This window comes from Eretmochelys imbricata, chromosome 1 (genome assembly GCF_965152235.1).
Source record: "Eretmochelys imbricata isolate rEreImb1 chromosome 1, rEreImb1.hap1, whole genome shotgun sequence".
NCBI classification, from domain to species: domain Eukaryota; kingdom Metazoa; phylum Chordata; order Testudines; family Cheloniidae; genus Eretmochelys; species Eretmochelys imbricata.
In genome coordinates this window covers 299,134,804-299,153,940 of record NC_135572.1, presented here as the reverse complement: position 1 = coordinate 299,153,940, position 19,137 = coordinate 299,134,804, and the positions used below count along the sequence as shown (strand labels likewise).

General features: G+C 40.3%; 1 protein-coding gene across 14 annotated transcripts in view; it reads left to right on the top strand.

Moving 5' to 3' along the window:
• The window catches only part of USP15 (ubiquitin specific peptidase 15), a 140,458-nt gene that overhangs the window by 51,668 nt on the left and 69,653 nt on the right, over positions 1 to 19,137 (top strand). For 12 of the 14 annotated variants that reach the window (XR_013347929.1, XR_013347926.1, XR_013347927.1 and 9 more), the window contains exons 5-6: positions 5,173 to 5,318; positions 8,929 to 8,990. Coding sequence is in view for 10 of the 14 variants with exons in the window: in XM_077833647.1 (XP_077689773.1) it covers positions 5,173 to 5,318; positions 8,929 to 8,990 (208 nt within the window). In the remaining 4 variants the exon portion in view is untranslated. The remainder of the gene's footprint in view (positions 1 to 5,172; positions 5,319 to 8,928; positions 8,991 to 19,137) is intronic. The other 2 variants (XM_077833745.1, XM_077833754.1) reach the window with 1 other exon arrangement.

The following is a 19,137-nucleotide window of genomic DNA, read 5'->3' as shown; positions in this document are numbered from 1 at the left end:
GTAATCTATTCAGTTCCAGTCTCTTCCTACTCCTTACTTTTTTCCCTGTTCCTTTTAAGGAAATACTCTTAAAACAAGAAGTGGACTCCCTTCTGTGACTTGGAGCAGTGGAGGAGGAATCCTCAGTATGCAGGGGATTTTATTCCCATTATTTTCTCTTACCAAAGAAGAAGAGAGTTGGCATCCCATTCTGGACCTTTTTCTCAACAAATCAATCTCTCTCTCAATTTCAGGATGGTCACTCTGACCTCCATAATTCTTTTGTTAGATTCTCAAGACTGGTTCGCAGATCTTGACCTGCACAATGTCTGCTTTCACATATCCATTCATCTCGCTAACCATAAATAGCTCCGATTCCTAATAGGAATATCTCACTGCCAGTATGAGGTCCTGTCTTTTAGTCTTGACACAACCCTGAGATTATTCACCAAGTGCTTGGTAGGTGTGGCAGCTCATCAAAGGAGACAAGAAATACAGGGTTACCCATATCTAGACAATTGGCTAATCCAAGGAAAATCACTGCAAAAGGTGACTGACACAATTCAAATACCTTTAAAGCACTTCTCCACTCTGGGCCTCAAAGTTCGCAGAGAAAAATCAGCACTTATACTTACTCAGAATCAAAACATAGGGTTCATAGAAGCTACATTAGATTCCAGATCAGCAAACGTTTACCTGCTACAAGAAAGATTCCAAACAATAATAAACCTCCCCAACCAACGTCAAGCTTACCTAAGGACATAAGTGAGAATATACCTCAGACTCTTGGGACCCATGGCCTCATGCACCTACATGACACAGTTTGCTAGACTTCACCTACACTTCATGCAAGGATGGATGAAATCAGTGCATCTATCCAGCAGACTCTGCATAGACATATGATGGTCACAGTCCTGCAAGAAGTGCTTTCATTAAACTGGTGGGAATGCACTCTTCAAGTATGTAACATTTGACCCTTCTCTGCACCTCTACCTCACCAATACTCTGGTGACACACCTCCACTCTGGAGTGATGAGCTCATCTTAGACCATCTTCAGACTTGGGCCTGTGGTCCCTTCAGAAAGCTTATCTACATATAAACATTGCAGAGCTCAGAGCTGTTGTCTAGCATGCTGTATCTGCCTTTACTCCAGGAATACACAATCTAGATCCTGATTTAACCATCATTATGTCAGCAGACTGGGAGGAGCCAAGTCATCTTTGCTATGTCAAGAAGCTATTTGACTTTGGAGTTGGTTTAGGTATTCCTAGGTCATACCACTGGCCCTGCATCTGCCAGGCATTCAGAACTCTCCAGCAGATCACCTCAGCAGACAGTTTTCAGACACCCAGGAGTGGCCTGTCAAGAACACAGTGTTAGACTTTTGCAAGTAAGGCTATCCATTGATAGCCACAGACTAAAACAAGAAATGCCAAGTGTTCTGCTCCAGAGAGGCTCCAGTCTGGGCTTTCTGTCAGATGTCTTTCTTATCCACTGGACATGTAGACTGATCCCTATGATACTGAGGGTCCCAAGGCAAGAGGTAGGGTAGATAATCATAGTAGCCTCCCTTAGGCAAGGTAGTTTTAGTATTTGGATCTGTTCAACCTCAGCCCAGCCCCTGATCAGATCACCTAAACTCCCCTGCTGAACATAGCATCATAGAACAACTATGAGATCCTACATCCAGACCTTTGTTACATTGACAACCTGGATGTTGGTTGGATGATGCCCATTGAAAGCTGCTCATGGGAAGTTCAGAATATTCCATTCCAAGGTAAGGAAGCCTCAACTAGAGAGACTAATAAAGCAAAGTGGAAGTCCTTCTATTTGGGCATGTTGGCACTAGCTATCTCCTTTGATAAAACAACAATTTCAGTATTATTGGACTATTTTACTAGACCTGAAACAATCTGGATTTTCTTTCAGTTCCGTATAGGTCCATCTATCAACGATATCTGCACATCACTCTACTATCCAGGGCTACACTGTATTTTTCTCACAGTCCAGTGTCTAGATTCCTTAAGAGCCTTATTTATTTTTTCTCCTACTTCAGGAACTCTCTGCCTCTGGAACCCACCAGTACATTGTTAACAGGGTAGATGGGTCGCCCCCTTTGAGCTCTTAGCAAACTCTTTCCTTTACTACCTATTGATGAAGACTGCCTTTTTAGTAACCATTACATCATCTCAAAGGAAAGGGGAGATTCAGGCCCTCACGGCAGGTTCCCCTTAACTGTATCCTTCTGGTACAATGTATGATCTCTGGCTTCATCTCAAGTTCCTGCCCAGAGTGGTTCAGACTTCCGTATGAACCAAATCATTCACCTCTGTCTTCTTCCGCAACCTCACTCAACTCCAGTAGAAGCAAAATTTCACACACTTGATATAATAATGCTATTACCATGCTTTCTTAACAGGACACAGTCGTTCAGGAACACATCTAGACTATTTGTGGCCTTCACTGAAAATGTTAAGCATCAGGAAATATCCTCAGATTATCAAAATGGAGTTTCTTGCTGTACAAGAACATGCTATGAGTTAGCCAAGTTAGATCCACCTAACCATATTAGAGCTCATACCAAAGGCAATCTCAGGCAATCTCTGCTGCCTGTTTGAAAAATGCCCCTATTTCTGGATCTGGTAGATCAATTATATGGAGCTCAGCCCATATGTTTACAAGACACCTACTTCTTGGTCGAGGCTTCTGGTTTGGATGCTTGTTTTGGGAGGGCTGTCCTGCACTTGTTGTTTAAGTAGGACTCATAGTACCATCTTCCAACCAAAAGCATAACTACGTGTTAATCACCAAGAGTGGAATTCAAATGGATAGGCACTTGAGGAAGAAAGGTTAATTACCTTAAAGTAACTTGGGTTTTTGAGATGTGTTGTCCATATGGATTCTACGCCCACTGTCCTTCCCCCACTATTATGAAGTCCTACTTCTGAGAATCTGTATTGGAGAAGGAACTGAAGGATGCTTGGGCCAGTGCTGTCCCTTTATGTCCTCCGGTAGGAGTGCGGGTGCAAGAACATGTAAGGTACATGAGCATGGGGTGCATACCCATCAAAAGTGGAATGCATGTGAACTGCTCATCTTGAACCACATTTACTGTAAAGTAGGTAACTTCTTTATTCGGTTTTTAGGTTAAACATATTTTAGTCATTGGTTTAAAAGAAAACATTTTTTGCTCAATATGTTTCAAAATTCATAGGATAAAAATTCACTTTAAATAAAAACGAATACTGAAAAATCAGTTAATCACACTAATTGCCCCCTTCCCCCAGCCTCCCATTTCTGTTCCCCCCGGAATGTGGCCAGCAGCAGCTTTTTGGCACTGTGCGGGAGGGAAGGGCTAGGAGCTGCTTCCAGCCGGGGCAGGGGGAGAGATGACCTGGCTCTCCCTTCCTTCTCTTCCTCCTCCTGCCCTCCCCACCCGCTCCCCTGTGGCTGGAAGCAGCTCGTCCTTTCCTGCCTGCACAGTGTAGAAAGGCAGCTAACACCTCCAGACTTCCCCTGTCTCCCAGCTACAGCGTGGGCAGGAAGGTGCTGAGCCCTAAGGGTGTGCATTGTGCACCAGGGGACAGAGAACCTGGTTGCAGGGGCTTCAGAGTACCTGATTGAAAATGGCACGGGGGTGGTGAAGTCTTGCTGGCTGAGAGCCGGCATGCAGTAGCAGCTGCACTGACAGACCAGCAAGAGGAGCGGCCAGCTCTGCGCACTGCAGGTCTGCCCTGCCTCTAGCCTTGCACACCCACCCTCATTCTGGACCACTGGACACACACCCCCTCCTCCCCACTCACCGCTGGTAGGCTGGCAGCTGGTGAGCAGGGATCCGGCCAGCAGCAGGACCCGCCCGTACTGATGGGGGGGGCGGGCAACAGAAAATATGGGACAGTTTGCCTGTTTTTAAGAAAAATTAGGGACACCTGCAGGAAGGCTTAATATAGGTCTGTTCCTTTGAAAACTGGACATCTGATCACCCTAAATAAACAGATTCTATAAACCAGGATATCAGAACTGTTAGATAATATGAATAGCCTAATTTAACTTTTACTTTCATACTAAAAATAAGTTAATCACTGTACAAGGAGTTTGTATGGAAGAGGTACAGTCCAAACCTTGGAGGAATGAAGTAGTCAATAAATAAGGGTGTTTCAACATGAAAAATATAGAAGCTAATTCATATAATGTAAACTAGCTGATACGTATGGTACATAAAACTAAAAGCGTATGTATTTAGGAAAACTGATTTTTTGCTCACACCAGATACTGATGTCTGAAAGCTTGAAATATAAGCAGTTATTACTATAAATGAATTATGTTGAGCCTAGCTTTTATTGTTAAACATATCTCTTAATTTTTTTTTTTAATTGGTGCTGCTGAGTTGCCAACATTGTAAATCACCCTTTTTAGAGCAAAACACCACAATCTGCTATGGGTTCAGAAATACTTGAATTTGAAAATATTATTCATAGTGGGAAATACTCCTTGACTTCAGAAATTTGACTGGTCCATGGAGCAAAAGAAATTGAAGAATGTTTGTTAGTAAATAATAATAAGCCATTCTTCAGTTTTTAAAAAAGTAGATATATTATGTTCAACTTACTGTAACAATGTACTTTTTGGCAAGTAGAAATAGGAGCTGATAAGCCCTTGTATTTTCTAAAACACTAAGCCTTCCTCTTACTGTCCACACTCAGCATATACATCATTCATACAATTTACTCTTCACTTGTTTTCTGGTAGTGTGCATATTAGAGAAGTTTTATGTATGTATTGGAGGGAATTATAATAAGATAGTGATAGCAAAATCAGCAGCAGTTGCTTGGGCCTTGCAAGCACTCCTCTTTTTAATGTCCCTTCTCCCCCATATCCACTGCACCCTCTTACAGCGAGTAGATGGCTTCTTAGACGCTGCTTCCCTCATCGTCTCATCAGTCAACCAGCACTTGACTACATTTGGAGTGCTTCTCTAGAGCATAATGTAGTGAAGGGGAAGTCAAGGAGGGCCTGAACTGGCTCCTCTTGGCAGGACCCTAGGATGTAGCAGCAGCTCCAACCAGCAGCTCCCACCCCTGCACCATATACGCTCTTGTCTGTTCAGCTGTTCCCACTGTATCCTCAATAATATGTGTGCGAATATAATGAGATTTGATACTTCTAATTTAATGTTTCTCCTCTCAATTCAGATACAATTGAAAAAGAGATAAGAAAAATCTTCAATATTCCAAATGAAAAAGAGACCAGATTGTGGAACAAATACATGAGCAATACATTTGAACCACTGAATAAACCAGACAGTACCATACAGGATGCTGGGTTATACCAGGGACAGGTATTGTATAATACAATTTTGGTTTTCCTACGTATACATTTTTTTCTTAAATGTAATAAATTTCTCCATTGAAAACTTGGATTGCTGACAGTTATTCCTGTCATCAGTAGATCTTCCCTCTTTTTCAAGGTAGTGATATTTGCCTTCTTCCCTCCCCATACACAGAATTCATGTTCAGAATATAGTGCTTGACTAATTACATCACCAGATTTTTTTTTAAAAAAATGTATATGTGTATTAATATACATGTATATTTTTTTTCACCCCCATGTTAATCACTGGGTGAACAGTCCTCACACTGACACTGTCAAGGTTCCTCCCCCACTCTGAACTCTAGGGTACAGATGTGGGGACCTGCATGAAAAACCTCCTAAGCTTATCTTTACCAGCTTAGGTCAAACTTCCCCAAGGTACAAAATATTCCCCCCCGTTGTCCTTGGACTGGCCGCTACCACCACCAAACTAATACTGGTTACTGGGGAAGAGCTGTTTGGACGCGTCTTTCCCCCCAAAATACTTCCCAAAACCCTGCACCCCACTTCCTGGACAAGGTTTGGTAAAAAGCCTCACCAATTTGCCTAGGTGACTACAGACCCAGACCCTTGGATCTTAAGAACAATGAACAATCCTCCCAACACTTGCACCCCCCCTTTCCTGGGAAATGTTGGATAAAAAGCCTCACCAATTTGCATAGGTGACCACAGACCCAAACCCTTGGATCTGAGAACAATGAAAAAGCATTCAGTTTTTTACAAGAAGACTTTTAATAAAAAATAGAAGTAAATAGAAATAAAGAAATCCCCCCTGTAAAATCAGGATGGTAGATATCTTACAGGGTAATTAGATTCAAAAACATAGAGAACCCCTCTAGGCAAAACCTTAAGTTACAAAAAAGATACACAGACAGAAATAGTTATTCTATTCAGCACAATTCTTTTCCCAGCCATTTAAAGAAATCATAATCTAACACATACCTAGCTAGATTACTTACTAAAAGTTCTAAGACTCCATTCCTGGTCTATCCCTGGCAAAGACCAGCATACAGACAGACACAGACCCTTTGTTTCTCTCCCTCCTCCCAGCTTTTGAAAGTATCTTGTCTCCTCATTGGTCATTTTGGTCAGGTGCCAGCGAGGTTACCTTTAGCTTCTTAACCCTTTACAGGTGAGAGGAGCTTTCCCCTGGCCAGGAGGGATTTCAAAGGGGTTTACCCTTCCCTTTATATTTATGACAGACACATTAAGTCTTTAGTTTTTAGTTAAAACTATCTTGGAATTTCTGGGTGATTTCAATTACCCCCTCCCTCTCATCCCAGGTTTGGTGAGTGGGAGTGAGTAGATAATCTGATCTGATGAATTGGTTCTGAAGGTGAAGTTTTATTTTTTATTCCTTTAGAAAAATCAGTGTCCAGCTGAATACTATGGATATGTCTATACTGCAATGTAAGCCCCAGGATTAGCATAACTCTCTAGTTAACTGATCCTGGGTTTGTTAAACTAGGGCTGGAGCATCTCATTTCCAACCCCAGGTTAGAACGAGGACGAGATGCTCCTAGTGGCTCTTAGTGGCTCCTGGGTTTGTTAAACTAGGGCTGGAGCATCTCGTTTCTAACCCCAGGTTAGAACGAGGACGAGATGCTCCTAGTGGCCAAAATGTGGCCATGCCAGCCCTTTGTTTGTGGTGCACTGGGGGAAAACTTGACTGTCCAGAAGACGAAGAAAGTCAGATTGTGGGATATTTTGGGGGGACTTGCAGAGTAGAAGTCCAGCAGGGATGTGTCTACACTGCAAAGCAATAAGATTTGAAGCCTAGTCTGGGCTTGACTTGGGCTCAGACCCTCCACCTCCGTGGGGTCCTAGGACCCTGGGTCTGAGCTTTGGATTACCATGATTGGTGTGTAGACAGAAGAGAGGTTAGGCTTGAGCTCAAATTCAAACCCTGGGCTTACATTGCAGTGTAGATATTCACACTGTCTCATAGGGTTTTATTTTTTCTTACTGCTTTATTTTAGTAGCTTCTGAGAGCTAGTGATGGAGTAATATTGGGGAAAATCGGAAGGTTATCTTATTGAAGCCTTTATCCAAAGATAGATCAGGATTTGCTAGAATGAAGCTGGTCCTCAGAACACTACCTTATTCAGTTTTTTGGTTCTTCTGTCTTTTCTCCCGTTCTTTTCCCGCTCCCCCTGGAAAAAAAAAAAAACCCTCTAAGAATTGTCAGTTGCTGTATGTGCAAATTTAAAACATGTTTTAGAACAGGAAATTATTAAGTTATTTAAAAATTGCATGTATGGTATGTGTAATCATACAGTTTCACCTCAGCATATATGTGTTAAACTTTCTGCAGCCACTTCTGTGGTGAAGTGCTGTAGCTATTTAACAATGCCAAGAAACACTAGCCTGTTTCAGCTAGGAACTGAATAACTCTGTCCATCTGAAACTGATCCATATTCTCATTCATACCAATAACAATTTGGATAAAAACTGTCATTAGCTGACAGTATGTGCGTTTCTCTCATACGCACGCCTCCATAGAGAAATGGAGTTAGTCAAGAGACTTAAAGATCAGTTGAACTAATGGATGTGGTCTAAACCATGTCAATACAGCAAAAAGAAAAACTATTGTATATAATTGTACTCTCTGCAAGGTTAAATGCTTCTTAAAAGAACTATTCTAGAATTGAGACACATCGATTTTACATAGACCCATTACACTCGGATGCCTTTTATCTGTAATTAAACAAAGAATTAGAATGAATATAGATTTCATTCAAGAATCTTAAAAGTATATAGGATAAACTAAACCAGAGATTAAGGAGGCAAAGTATATATATGCCTTTGATATTTATATGTAAGGTTAAGATTTTGTCATGGTTATTTTTAGTAAAAGTCAAGGACAGGTCACAAGCAATAAACAAAAATTAATGGAAGCCCGTGACCTGTCCCTGATTTTTTACGAAGAATAACTGACAAAATGGGGATGAGGTGGAGGGAATAAGAGCCCAAACCCTGCTGTGGGATGGGGGAAGTGGGTCCAGCACCTACTGCAGCTGACCGCTCCGGGGTCTTTCCACTGCCCATGACAGCTTGGAGCTACATGGGAGCCCCTGTCGCTGACCGCTCCAGCCTTACTGCCCCAGGGCTGAAGTGGAAAATGTCACAGAATCCGTCACCTACGTGACATAATCGTAGCCTTATGTATATGCAGTTTGCTCACTTTGGCCAATGTATTTGTCTTCACAGTATCCCTGTGAGGTTTTGAGATGCTATTATTTCCATTTTATAGATGGGGCACTTCCTCTTTTGACAAGAGAGGTGATTAGCAATGTTCAAATAACCAGGTCCAGATTAATGAGCCATTTGATAGCTTTAGAAGTGATGGGGCAGCAAGAGATTAAGTGCCTTGCCCAAAGTTACATAGGAAGTCTGTGGAAGAACAATAGAATCTGGGATTCCTGAGTCCCAGACTGGTACCCTAATCGTTCTTTGTGTTGGTCCTTCAGTCACCAAATCAACAAGCCCATTGAAAGGTGCAGTAGCTTGGAATCTCAGCTAAAGGAAATCTGTTGCTAGATTATAGTTTTTCTCTTTATTCTTTCTTTTTCTGATAGGTACTAGTGATAGAACAAAAAAATGAAGATGGAACATGGCCACGAGGTCCTTCGACTCCTAAGTATGTGATGAAACAAATTGCTGCTTGCTACACTGTGGTTTAATTTCTGTGTGTATTTTATCAAATCTCTTTTTGGTTTTAAGAAAAAGTTAGTTTTTGAAGGCGGTATGTTATTTTTTTTTTTTTAAGTTTTGTTAGTGTGCTAAATATCTCTGAATATAACATATATGCTACTGTGCACTTGTAAAATGTTCTACAGAAACTGATGTGTGACTGATGTTTTCATATATAGCACAATTTTGTTTACTTCAAACTGTGATTTACTTGTGTGGTTTATATTATAGAAAAATCTTGCATTTAAGAGTGGTGTAAAACTTGTATTATTTTAGACTTGTGTTTCATTCTTAAAGCACAGTATTTCTAGTAGGAGAATCTGTGTAAATGTGGGTTGTATCAATATTTTTCTTACATGAAGGCCGGAAATCCTCTATTTGTCTACAAAGAAATTCATACTGTGTGGAGAATAGTCTTGTGAAGTACTTTCCACATTTTCTTTTCTAGGAGAGTATAATATTAGTTTTTTTCAATTATCAACCACAGCTTGGCGATGCCAAGCAAGTAGATCTTGTGTCTTGATTGGGAAATTGTCATGTCCATTTTGCAATGCTGACATATGATAACATGATTAACACAGGACAGAGATCTTAGTTTACTGGCTATGTTTTACTTGTATACGTTAGTCCTTTCTAGAGGCATGATGGCAAAATTTTATCTTAAAATATTCTTTCTAGACAACTGATATTCTAAATCCGAGATTAAAACTGCATATTGCTACATGTGTTCCAATCCAGAGTGCATATGGTAGAACACTGCAGTACAGTACATTCTGTGTTCTGTATCCATCTACCTGAACTAGGGTCGTTCGCTATTTTGTATTTGGTCATGCATTTAAGGTGACTTTTTTTATTGTGTAGAATTTTTCTTACAATGGACTTCTATCTAGAGCTGGCCGAAAATTTTCTGATTGAGTAGTTTTTCCATCAGAAAATGCTGATTTGACATAATTGAAATACTTCTCAGGAACATATTGATTTTCTTCAAAATTTTCCCCAAAATTATTGAAGTACTTTGTTTTGACTTTATCATTTTGACTTTTATATAAATGTAATTTATAATCAAAACAAAGTGATTTGACTTTGTTGGAAATGAAACATTTTGACTTTTCATTCTGATTTGGGATAAAAGAAAATTTTCTAATGTCATTTTCTTATGAAATTCCAATTTTTTTCCAGCTCTACTTACTTTCTTGTTTTAGAATACCAGCTCTGTTTTGTCTGATACATTATCAAATTCTTCAATCTGTGATATGCTACCATAACATATCTGTAACTGACCAGCAAGTTATCTGGCTCCAATATTTCGGACAGATAAGAGGGTGAAAACAAAAGGAATGTAGAAGGCAGTTCTGCCTATGATGCTCTCACCAGGATTCAGGAAATTCCAGATTTCATCTCCAACAGCACTCTAATTTGGTAACAACTTCATGGCACTCTTCTTGTACTCTAAATCTGTAAAATAATGAGAATATGGTATAATTTGGCTTCAGCCTCAAAATCTTCAACCAATGTCCAAACCAAAGAAGTAGGCCATATATTTTATTAATGTATTAACATAAGTAATGTATTAGCTTCTAATGCAATGGTCTCCACCCTTTTTAAGCCCAAGATCACTTTTTGAATCTAAGGGAAACTCAGGATCTGCCCCGCCCCTTCCCCAAAACCCTGCCCTGCTTACTCCAATCCCACCACCCCTGGTCGCTCGCTCTCCTCCATCCTCGCTCACTTTCACCGGGCTGGAGCAGGGGGTTGGGGATTTGGGAGGGGGTGCAGACTCTGGGCTGGGGCCGAGGAGTTGGCAGTGTGAGGGGGGCTCTGGGCTGAACCTGGGGCAGGAGGTTAGGGTGCAAGAGGGGGCTGTGCGCTGGGGCAGAGTGTTGGGGTGCAGGAAGGGGCACAGGGTGCTGGCTCTGGAAAGGGGCTCAGGGCTGGGGCCTAGGGTGCAGGAGGGAGTATGGGTTGCTGGCTCCAGGAGGGGGCTTGGGGTGTGGCCTCCCGCTGGGCAGCACTTACCTCCAGTGGCTCCCGGTTGGCAGCGGGCACAGCAAGGCTAAGGCAGGCTCCCTGCCTACTCCACCCCCACGCCACTCCCAGAAGAGGCCAATGCGCCCCTGCAGCCCATCGGGTGGGGAGGGCGCAGGGGGCATGTGGGTCCACCACTGCCCCTCTCTGCAAGCACCGCCCCCACAGCTCTTCTGGCCGATGGGAGCTGCAGCAACGATGCTTGCAGGCAGGAGCAGCACACGTGGAGGGAGACCCCTGCCTCAGGGCCGCATGGCTGTGCTTCCAGGAGCGGTGTGGGCCCAGGGTAGCCTTAGTGGCAGCCACACTACGCTGCCACAGGAGATCTCAATCGACTGGGTGATCCTGTAGGATTGATCACGATCAACTGGTTGGTGACCACTGTTCTAATGCATTGAAATCTTATTTTCATTTGTGAAATAACAGGTATGCTAATGATCTTAGTATGTGGTAGATTTTTTTTCCACATTACATATTTAACAAAGTACAGTGGCATTGGTGGTGATTGTTCTAGATGCTTCACATCTGGAAAGCGGGAGTGTTGTAGTTTAAGATTGTGGTGGATTTGTAAAGATATTGGAAAACTTGAATCTTGTCTTCCTTTATTATGCTGGTCTCCAGCCAGTTTTATTCCATCACGTTCATTAGCCGCCCTTTCAATCTCTTGATGTATAGGAAATGTCCTATAGTAGAACTGCAAATAAAGAATAATTTTTTCTTTACCTTGACAATTGGTTCTTAAGTGTGTCTTCCAGGAAAGATGCTCTTTGAGTTCCTTATGTTTGTTTTGATATTCTAAGTTCATGTTTATATATAAATCCAATATTGCTTAAGAAAATGTATAGGAGACTTTTTATGTAATATCATAACTTTTTCTCCTCTTTTCATCTGAAAGACTTAAGAGATTCTTCCACATTTTGGTTTCTTTTCCAGATGTCTTTTTATAAAAAGAAAAGGAGTACTTGTGGCACCTTAGAGACTAACCAATTTATTTGAGCATGAGCTTTCGTGAGCTACAGCTCACTTCATCAGATGCATCCGATGAAGTGAGCTGTAGCTCACGAAAGCTCATGCTCAGATAAATTGGTTAGTCTCTAAGGTGCCACAAGTACTCCTTTTCTTTTTGCGAATACAGACTAACACGGCTGTTACTCTGAAACCTGTCTTTTTATAGGAATTTGTCTGCCTTGTTAAATTTAATTGTGTATCAGAAAGGCTTGAAAAATGTATATGTTCACCAATGGCAAGGATGAAATGAGGCACTCCTACCATGGTAATGAACATAGTGTAAAGGCCTATATTCTTTCTCAGGCAAATAGGTGGGAGCTGGCTGCAGAATATAATAGGAGGTTTTTGTTGGTTTAAATATTGCTTATTGGTGTTTTAAACACATGCAGTGGAACTGAACTGAATGTTTTAAACTTTCCCACTGAACAGCATATTCAGGCTGGTAGTACAGCAGGAAATGGGAAGAGAGCACAATTACCTTTTCTGTTACCCATGATTTCCCCTCCCCAGTGTGGTACTCTGCCTCCCTCTAGTGATGGCTAGACCACATGTAGAGGTAGGTGAGCCTGTTAAAGCCTTGAGCACACCTTTCAGAAATCAGAGAAGAGGGGCAAATAGATGACCCCTCACAGCAATATGTAGGGAGTAAGGAGCTTGGTGTGCTACTAGGGATTTGCATTGGTAATTTCCTCTGGAAGCTCTTACCTTCACTTGCTTCAGAATGAGATTTGGCAGCAAGGGGCATCTCTGCAGAAGAGAGAGAGCCTCAGGGTATTAACCGTTCTGTGGATTACTAGTTGCGTACTGGGGTGGGAGAGATTATTCATGGAGCAACCTAATCCTAACATAGGTCTTCAGTCCCTGTGGTACTTCGGCTATTGCTCACCTACTTCCTTCCATTCAGGAAGTGGTGGCCTACCTGTAGAATACTCTCTTCAAATCTGGATTCTCATAGGGCAAATTGGCCCATAAGTAAGGAGAGTATCAGTCATCTGAGTACTTGTGGCATCTTAGAAACTAACGAATTTATTAGCGCATAAGCTTTCGTGAGCTACAGCTTACTTCATCGGATGCATACAGTGGAAAATATAGTGGAGATTTTATATACACAGAGAACATGAAACAGTGGGTGTTACCATACAGACTGTAACAAGAGTGATCAGAAAAGGTGAGCTATTACCAGCAGGAGAGTGGGGGGTGGAAAAAACCTTTTGTAGTGATGGTCAAGGTGGGCCATTTCCAGCACTTTACAAAAACAGTAGGAGGGGAAATAAACAAGGGAAAATAGTTTTACTTTGTGTAGTGACCCATCCACTCCCAGTCTCTATTCAAGCCAAAGTTAATTGTATCCAGTTTGCAAATTAATTCCAATTCAGCAGTCTCTCATTGGAGTCTGTTTTTGAAGTTGTTTTTTTTTTTAAGAATTGCCACTTTTAGGTCTGTAATCAAGTGACCAAAGAGACTGAAGTGTTCCCCGACTAGTTTTTGAATGTTATAATTCTTGACGTCTGATTTGTGCCCATTTATTCTTTTACATAGAGACTGTCCAGTTTGACCAATGTACATGGCAGAGGGGCACTGCTGGCACGTGATGGCATATATCACATTGGTAGATGTGCTGGTGAACGAGCCTCTGATAGTGTGGCTGATGTGATTAGGCCCTGTGATGGTGTCCCCTGAATAGATATGTGGACACAGTTGGCAACGGGCTTCGTTGCAAGGGTAGGTTCCTGGGTTAGTGGTTCTGTTGTGTGGTGTCTGGTTGCTGGTGAGTATTTGCTTCAGGTTGGGGGGCTGTCTGTAAGCAAGGACTGGCCTGTCTCCCAAAATCTGTGAGAGTGATGGGTCGTCCTTCAAGATAGGTTGTAGATCCTTGATGATGCGTTGGAGAGGTTTTAGTTGGGGGCTGAAGGTGATGGCTAGTGGCGTTCTGTTATTTTCTTTGTTGGGCCTGTCCTGTAGTAGGTAACTTCTGGGTACTCTTCTGGCTCTGTCAGTCTGTTTCTTCACTTCAGCCAGGTGGGTATTGTAGTTGTAAGAACGCTTGGTAGAGATCTTGTAGGTGTTTGTCTCTGAGGGGTTGGAGCAAATGCAGTTGTAACGTAGAGCTTGGCTGTAGACAATGGATCGTGTGGTGTGGTCTGGATGAAAGCTGGAGGCATGTAGGTAAGCATAGTGGTCAGTAGGTTTCCGGTATAGGGTGGTGGTGATGTGACCATCGCTTATTAGCACTGTAGTGTCCAGGAAGTGGATCTCTTGTGTGGACTGGTCCAGGCTGAGGTTGATGGGATGGAAATTGTTGAAATCATGGTGGAATTCCTCAAGGGCTTCTTTTCCATGGGTCCAGATGGAAAGTGCTGGAATTGGCTCACCTTGATTATCACTACAAAAGATAGTCCGTCCGTCTCCCCCCAACCTCCACCCTTTCCCGCCCCCTGCTCTCCTGCTGGTAATAGCTCACCTTTTCTGATCACTTTTGTTAGTCTGTATGGTAACACCCATTTTTTCATGTTTTCTGTGTATATAAAATCTTCCCCCTATATTTTCCACTGTATGCATCCGATGAAGTGAGCTGTAGCTCACAAAAGCTTATGCTTTAATAAATTTGTTAGTCTCTAAGGTGCAACAAGCACTCCTTTTCTTTTTACGGATACAGACTAACACGGCTGCTACTCTGAAACCAGTCATCTGAGTGTCTCTTACTTTGCAAATTAACAGGATATTTTTGAATTTGCAAATGTAAGATCCCAGAAGAAATAATTATAACGAATTTTATGTAGATTATACATATAAGGAGGGAATCTGGAATATCTGAAACATCACTGTTGAGTAATAGGCACCACAGTGGGACATCAGACATGACAGTACATCTGTTTCTATATAACCTGTGCTACAAGACATGGAGAGGGAAAATGTAAGGACTAAGGTGTAAAAAGGTCACAAAATACCAAATAACCAATTATCATGAGGCATTTAATTTTTTTTAATAGACTGAATGTCTTAATAGGAATCTATTGAAATTTAGCTGTGCAACATATTAAAATACAATTAGGTAAATATACAGAAAAGATAGTTGTTAGGACCTCCTGCCATCAGGAACTTTATTTTGTTGTAATTTTAGAAGGTCTTCAGTGTTTGATATTTTCTTGAGGACACCTTAATTTATCAGTAGTAAACATTACGTTCTGTAGATCCATTCATTCTGTCAGTAGTTTTCTTTCCAGATTTTCAGATCTGTTTTTGGCATTTAAAATAACATGACTCCATCATTGCTATATCTTGATACATAGCCAGAAGAAAAAAATGTTACACGCTTCCTTCTGTCCTTAATCATAGCTTAGAAATTGAGAATATATATCTACAAAATTATCATAAAAATGCCTTTTTTTATATTATGCCCCCTCTTCCCCCCAATCTGCAGATATATTGTTGATTTAAGATTTTTGGGTACTTTATATGCTCAGATGACTAATTTTGTCTTGAGTTTTTTTGAGGATTTAGACATATATGTACAAATAGTCTGAAGTTTTTGCTCCTTTTGTGGATAATACCATAAGCATTTTCTTGTCCCGTTTGTATATGATCACTTCTTTTTTACAAAAATATATTTGAGGGCTCAAAGTCTACAGAGTAGCCCTTCTTTGTCAGAATATTGTTACAGCCTTTATTCAGTTCACTTTTTGTCTTCTGAGTTAGTTTTCTATCTGATTTTGAAGCAAAATATTTTATTTATAATAAAAAAACCTACTATTTAAAATTCTTTATCATTTTTGCGAAGAAATATATCTTTAAAAAAAAATTAACATCCTTGGATATGCCAGTTTCTGAGATTTTCTGGTAGAGTAGAATCATGCTTATTTTTTTCTAAATTTATCTGTTGCAGTGAAAGGTGATACATCACCCAGGATGTCCCCTCTCCAGCAAACCTTGTCCTATACAGATAGCTCTGCAAAGTATTTTTGTCTGATCTGTTTGTGTCAATTCAAAGATTGTTACAATTTTTGAAAGCATGTTTATGTGCCTCTATTCAAGTCCAATGAATGTTTTAAAGGTTATCGTTACAGAATGCTATCGATCTTTGGTTAGAGACCAACTACATTTTTAAAGTAGGAGAAGATAAACATCCATTTGTTCTTTTAGTCTAGCATGTTAAAACTCTCTTACTTTTAGACTTTTCCCACAACTGTTAAAATGTTTTTGAGCTTTCACTTCGTTAAAGTAGTATCTCTTCTGGGGGAGCGGGTTTAAATTACATAAAATCGTGTTGTTACTATTAGCATTTTTATTCTTCAAAGATAATTAATTAAAAGATTTGGTCATTTTTATAAACGTTTAGTAATTTTATTCAGTAATGATAAAATATTTGAAGTATATTGGTCCTTGAAATCAGGAGATGGATTTTTACTTAGATACCCGTATTTAAAGGGAGTAGATTTTCAAGCTCTTTTAGAAACCTAGCCCCTTCGTTCTGAAAATCTGGCTCCAGTTGTTGGTGATGAGTAGTTTTGAAAATATCTTCCAAAAAGGATTTGGGTGATAAGAAAAAGACTAATTATTAGATCTAATTGAAAACCAGCAAAAAACCCCAACAGACTATTCTGTTTTAAAAATTTTTGGCTAGCTCTAATTCTTTTATCTGTCTTTCATAATTCCTGAGGATATGTTCATTTTTAAATCCAGAGTGGTTTTTATCTCCAGTATACTCCATACTTCCAGTAGAATATATTCAGATACAGGATCATATTATCTGTGCATACGCGAAACAAGTGAAAGTCTTTTCTAACTTGGATACTCTTGATTTTTTTCCCCCCATTTAATCTGAATTTGAGCCCAGTGGTTCAAGGTCAATAGTAAAGAAAATTAGAGGAAGCGGGCATCCTTGACTTTTGCCCATCCCATCCTAAAACTTGTTGGTTTGTTTTTTCCCTTGTGCACTATCAAAGTAGCTGTAGGGCTAGTGTGCATATTTCCTTTAGCCAATGTAGAAAGTTACCTCAAAATGCCATTATCTCCATTGTCTTATAAGACTAATGCAGTTTTGACTGTCAAAAGTTTTAACTGCATCCAGTGATGAGATAATCCAGGAAGGTGCTTCTGACTGAAAGGAATATAATAAGCTGAAGCTTTATAAATATTATTCAGAAGTTATCTACCCTTAAATTCATTTTGATCTTAATTACTTTGGTATTACTGTTGCCAGTCTCAAGGCTAAAGCCACTTTTAGGACTTTAAATTGTATATTCAGCCAGGAATTTAGAGCATGTTTACTTTCTTGTGTCCTTCTTGATGGATTAACTCTTTATCAAACATAGTGAGTGTGACACCTCCTTTTTCTAAAATTTTAAACTTTTGTCAAAATTGTAATTTACAAGAATAGCTCTAGTCAATATTCAAAAGTATTTTCTCTTTTATAAAAATCACTTGCAAAAACATACAGACAAATTATACATACTAATTAAGCAGACATTTCAACCATATCCAGGAACTGCTTGCTTTATTTTTCTATCTTTTGATTTTAACCTCCATATTACACTGGGGGTGACTAAATATTCCTCCATGCTGAAGTGGTTTGTATGGCAGTATAAATCTATTACAATATGTCTGAGACAACATAAGAGTATCAGTTTTCCTTCCTTTACTTATACTACTATAATTAGCTGTGTCAAATTATAGGAATTCACTTAACATCTTGCACAGAATTCCTACAGCAATATCTTAAATAGAACGCTTTTTCACTCTGCATCCCTTGTTTTGAGAGTCAGAATATTGGGAAGTGAATTAATAGTTTTATGCTGTGACCATATAAAACTGCCAAACATTTATTGTTCTAAAATATACCGTTGGAGAATATATCACTAGGGAAATGTCTCACCGAAGCAAATAGACCTTACTTTTGGCTAACATGCTGGGGATGTTACACTAATGTAAGGTTTCAGAGTAACAGCCGTGTTAGTCTGTATTTGCAAAAAGAAAAGGAGTACTTGTGGCACCTTAGAGACTAACCAATTTATCTGAGCATAAGCTTTCGTGAGCTACAGCTCACTTCATCAGATGCATACTGTGGAAACTGCAGAAGACATTATATACACAGAGACCATGAAACAATACCTCCTCCCACCCCACTCTCCTGCTGGTAATAGCTTATCTAAAGTGACCACTCTCTTTACAATGTGTATGATAATCAAGGTGGGCCATTTCCAGCACAAATCCAGGTTTTCTCACACACCCCCCCCTTCCCAAAAACCACACACACAAACTCACTCTCCTGCTGGTAATAGCTTATCCAAAGTGACCACTCTCCTCCCTACAATGTGCATGATAACCTGGATTTGTGCTGGAAATGGCCCAACTTGATTATCATACACATTGTAGGGAGGAGAGTGATCACTTTAGATAAGCAATTACCAGCAGGAGAGTGGGGTGGGAGGAGGTATTGTTTCATGGTCTCTGTGTATATAATGTCTTCTGCAGTTTCCACAGTATGCATCTGATGAAGTGAGCTGTAGCGCACGAAAGCTTATGCTCAAATAAATTGGTTAGTCTCTAAGGTGCCACAACTACTCCTTTTCTCTTTACACTAATGTAAGGCTTCAAACAAAGGTTATCCAGATGCCAGTGTATTTAATTTTGTTAACCTTCAGTTTCCCCTGCCAGCTCCATACAAAAATCTGAGGCATGTTAAGAGTATGTGTACACAAGAGGCTTTTTTTAACCTCAAGTTAATACCTTTGTTACTTGTCTTTACTAGGAAAAAAGGTGATAATTTTTAACACGTTAATTAACATTTTAACTAATAGGTTAAAACTGTATAGCTTTCCTCATATTTGTGTTCGGTGCTTTGTGCTTCTGATGAAGTTCACAGACAGATGCTAGAATGACATCTATGCCCTTGATAAGTTGCCTCTTGCAATTCCCTACCTGTATCTAGTATAAGCTGTTTTCCTCAAAAGTATATGTGCAGATCAATACCTCGTGTGAGTGCTCCCCCATTTTTTTGGTACCGAATTGAGTGCACTGGGTGCTATAGACTCTTACTTCTGCAGGAATTCTGCACCATTGGG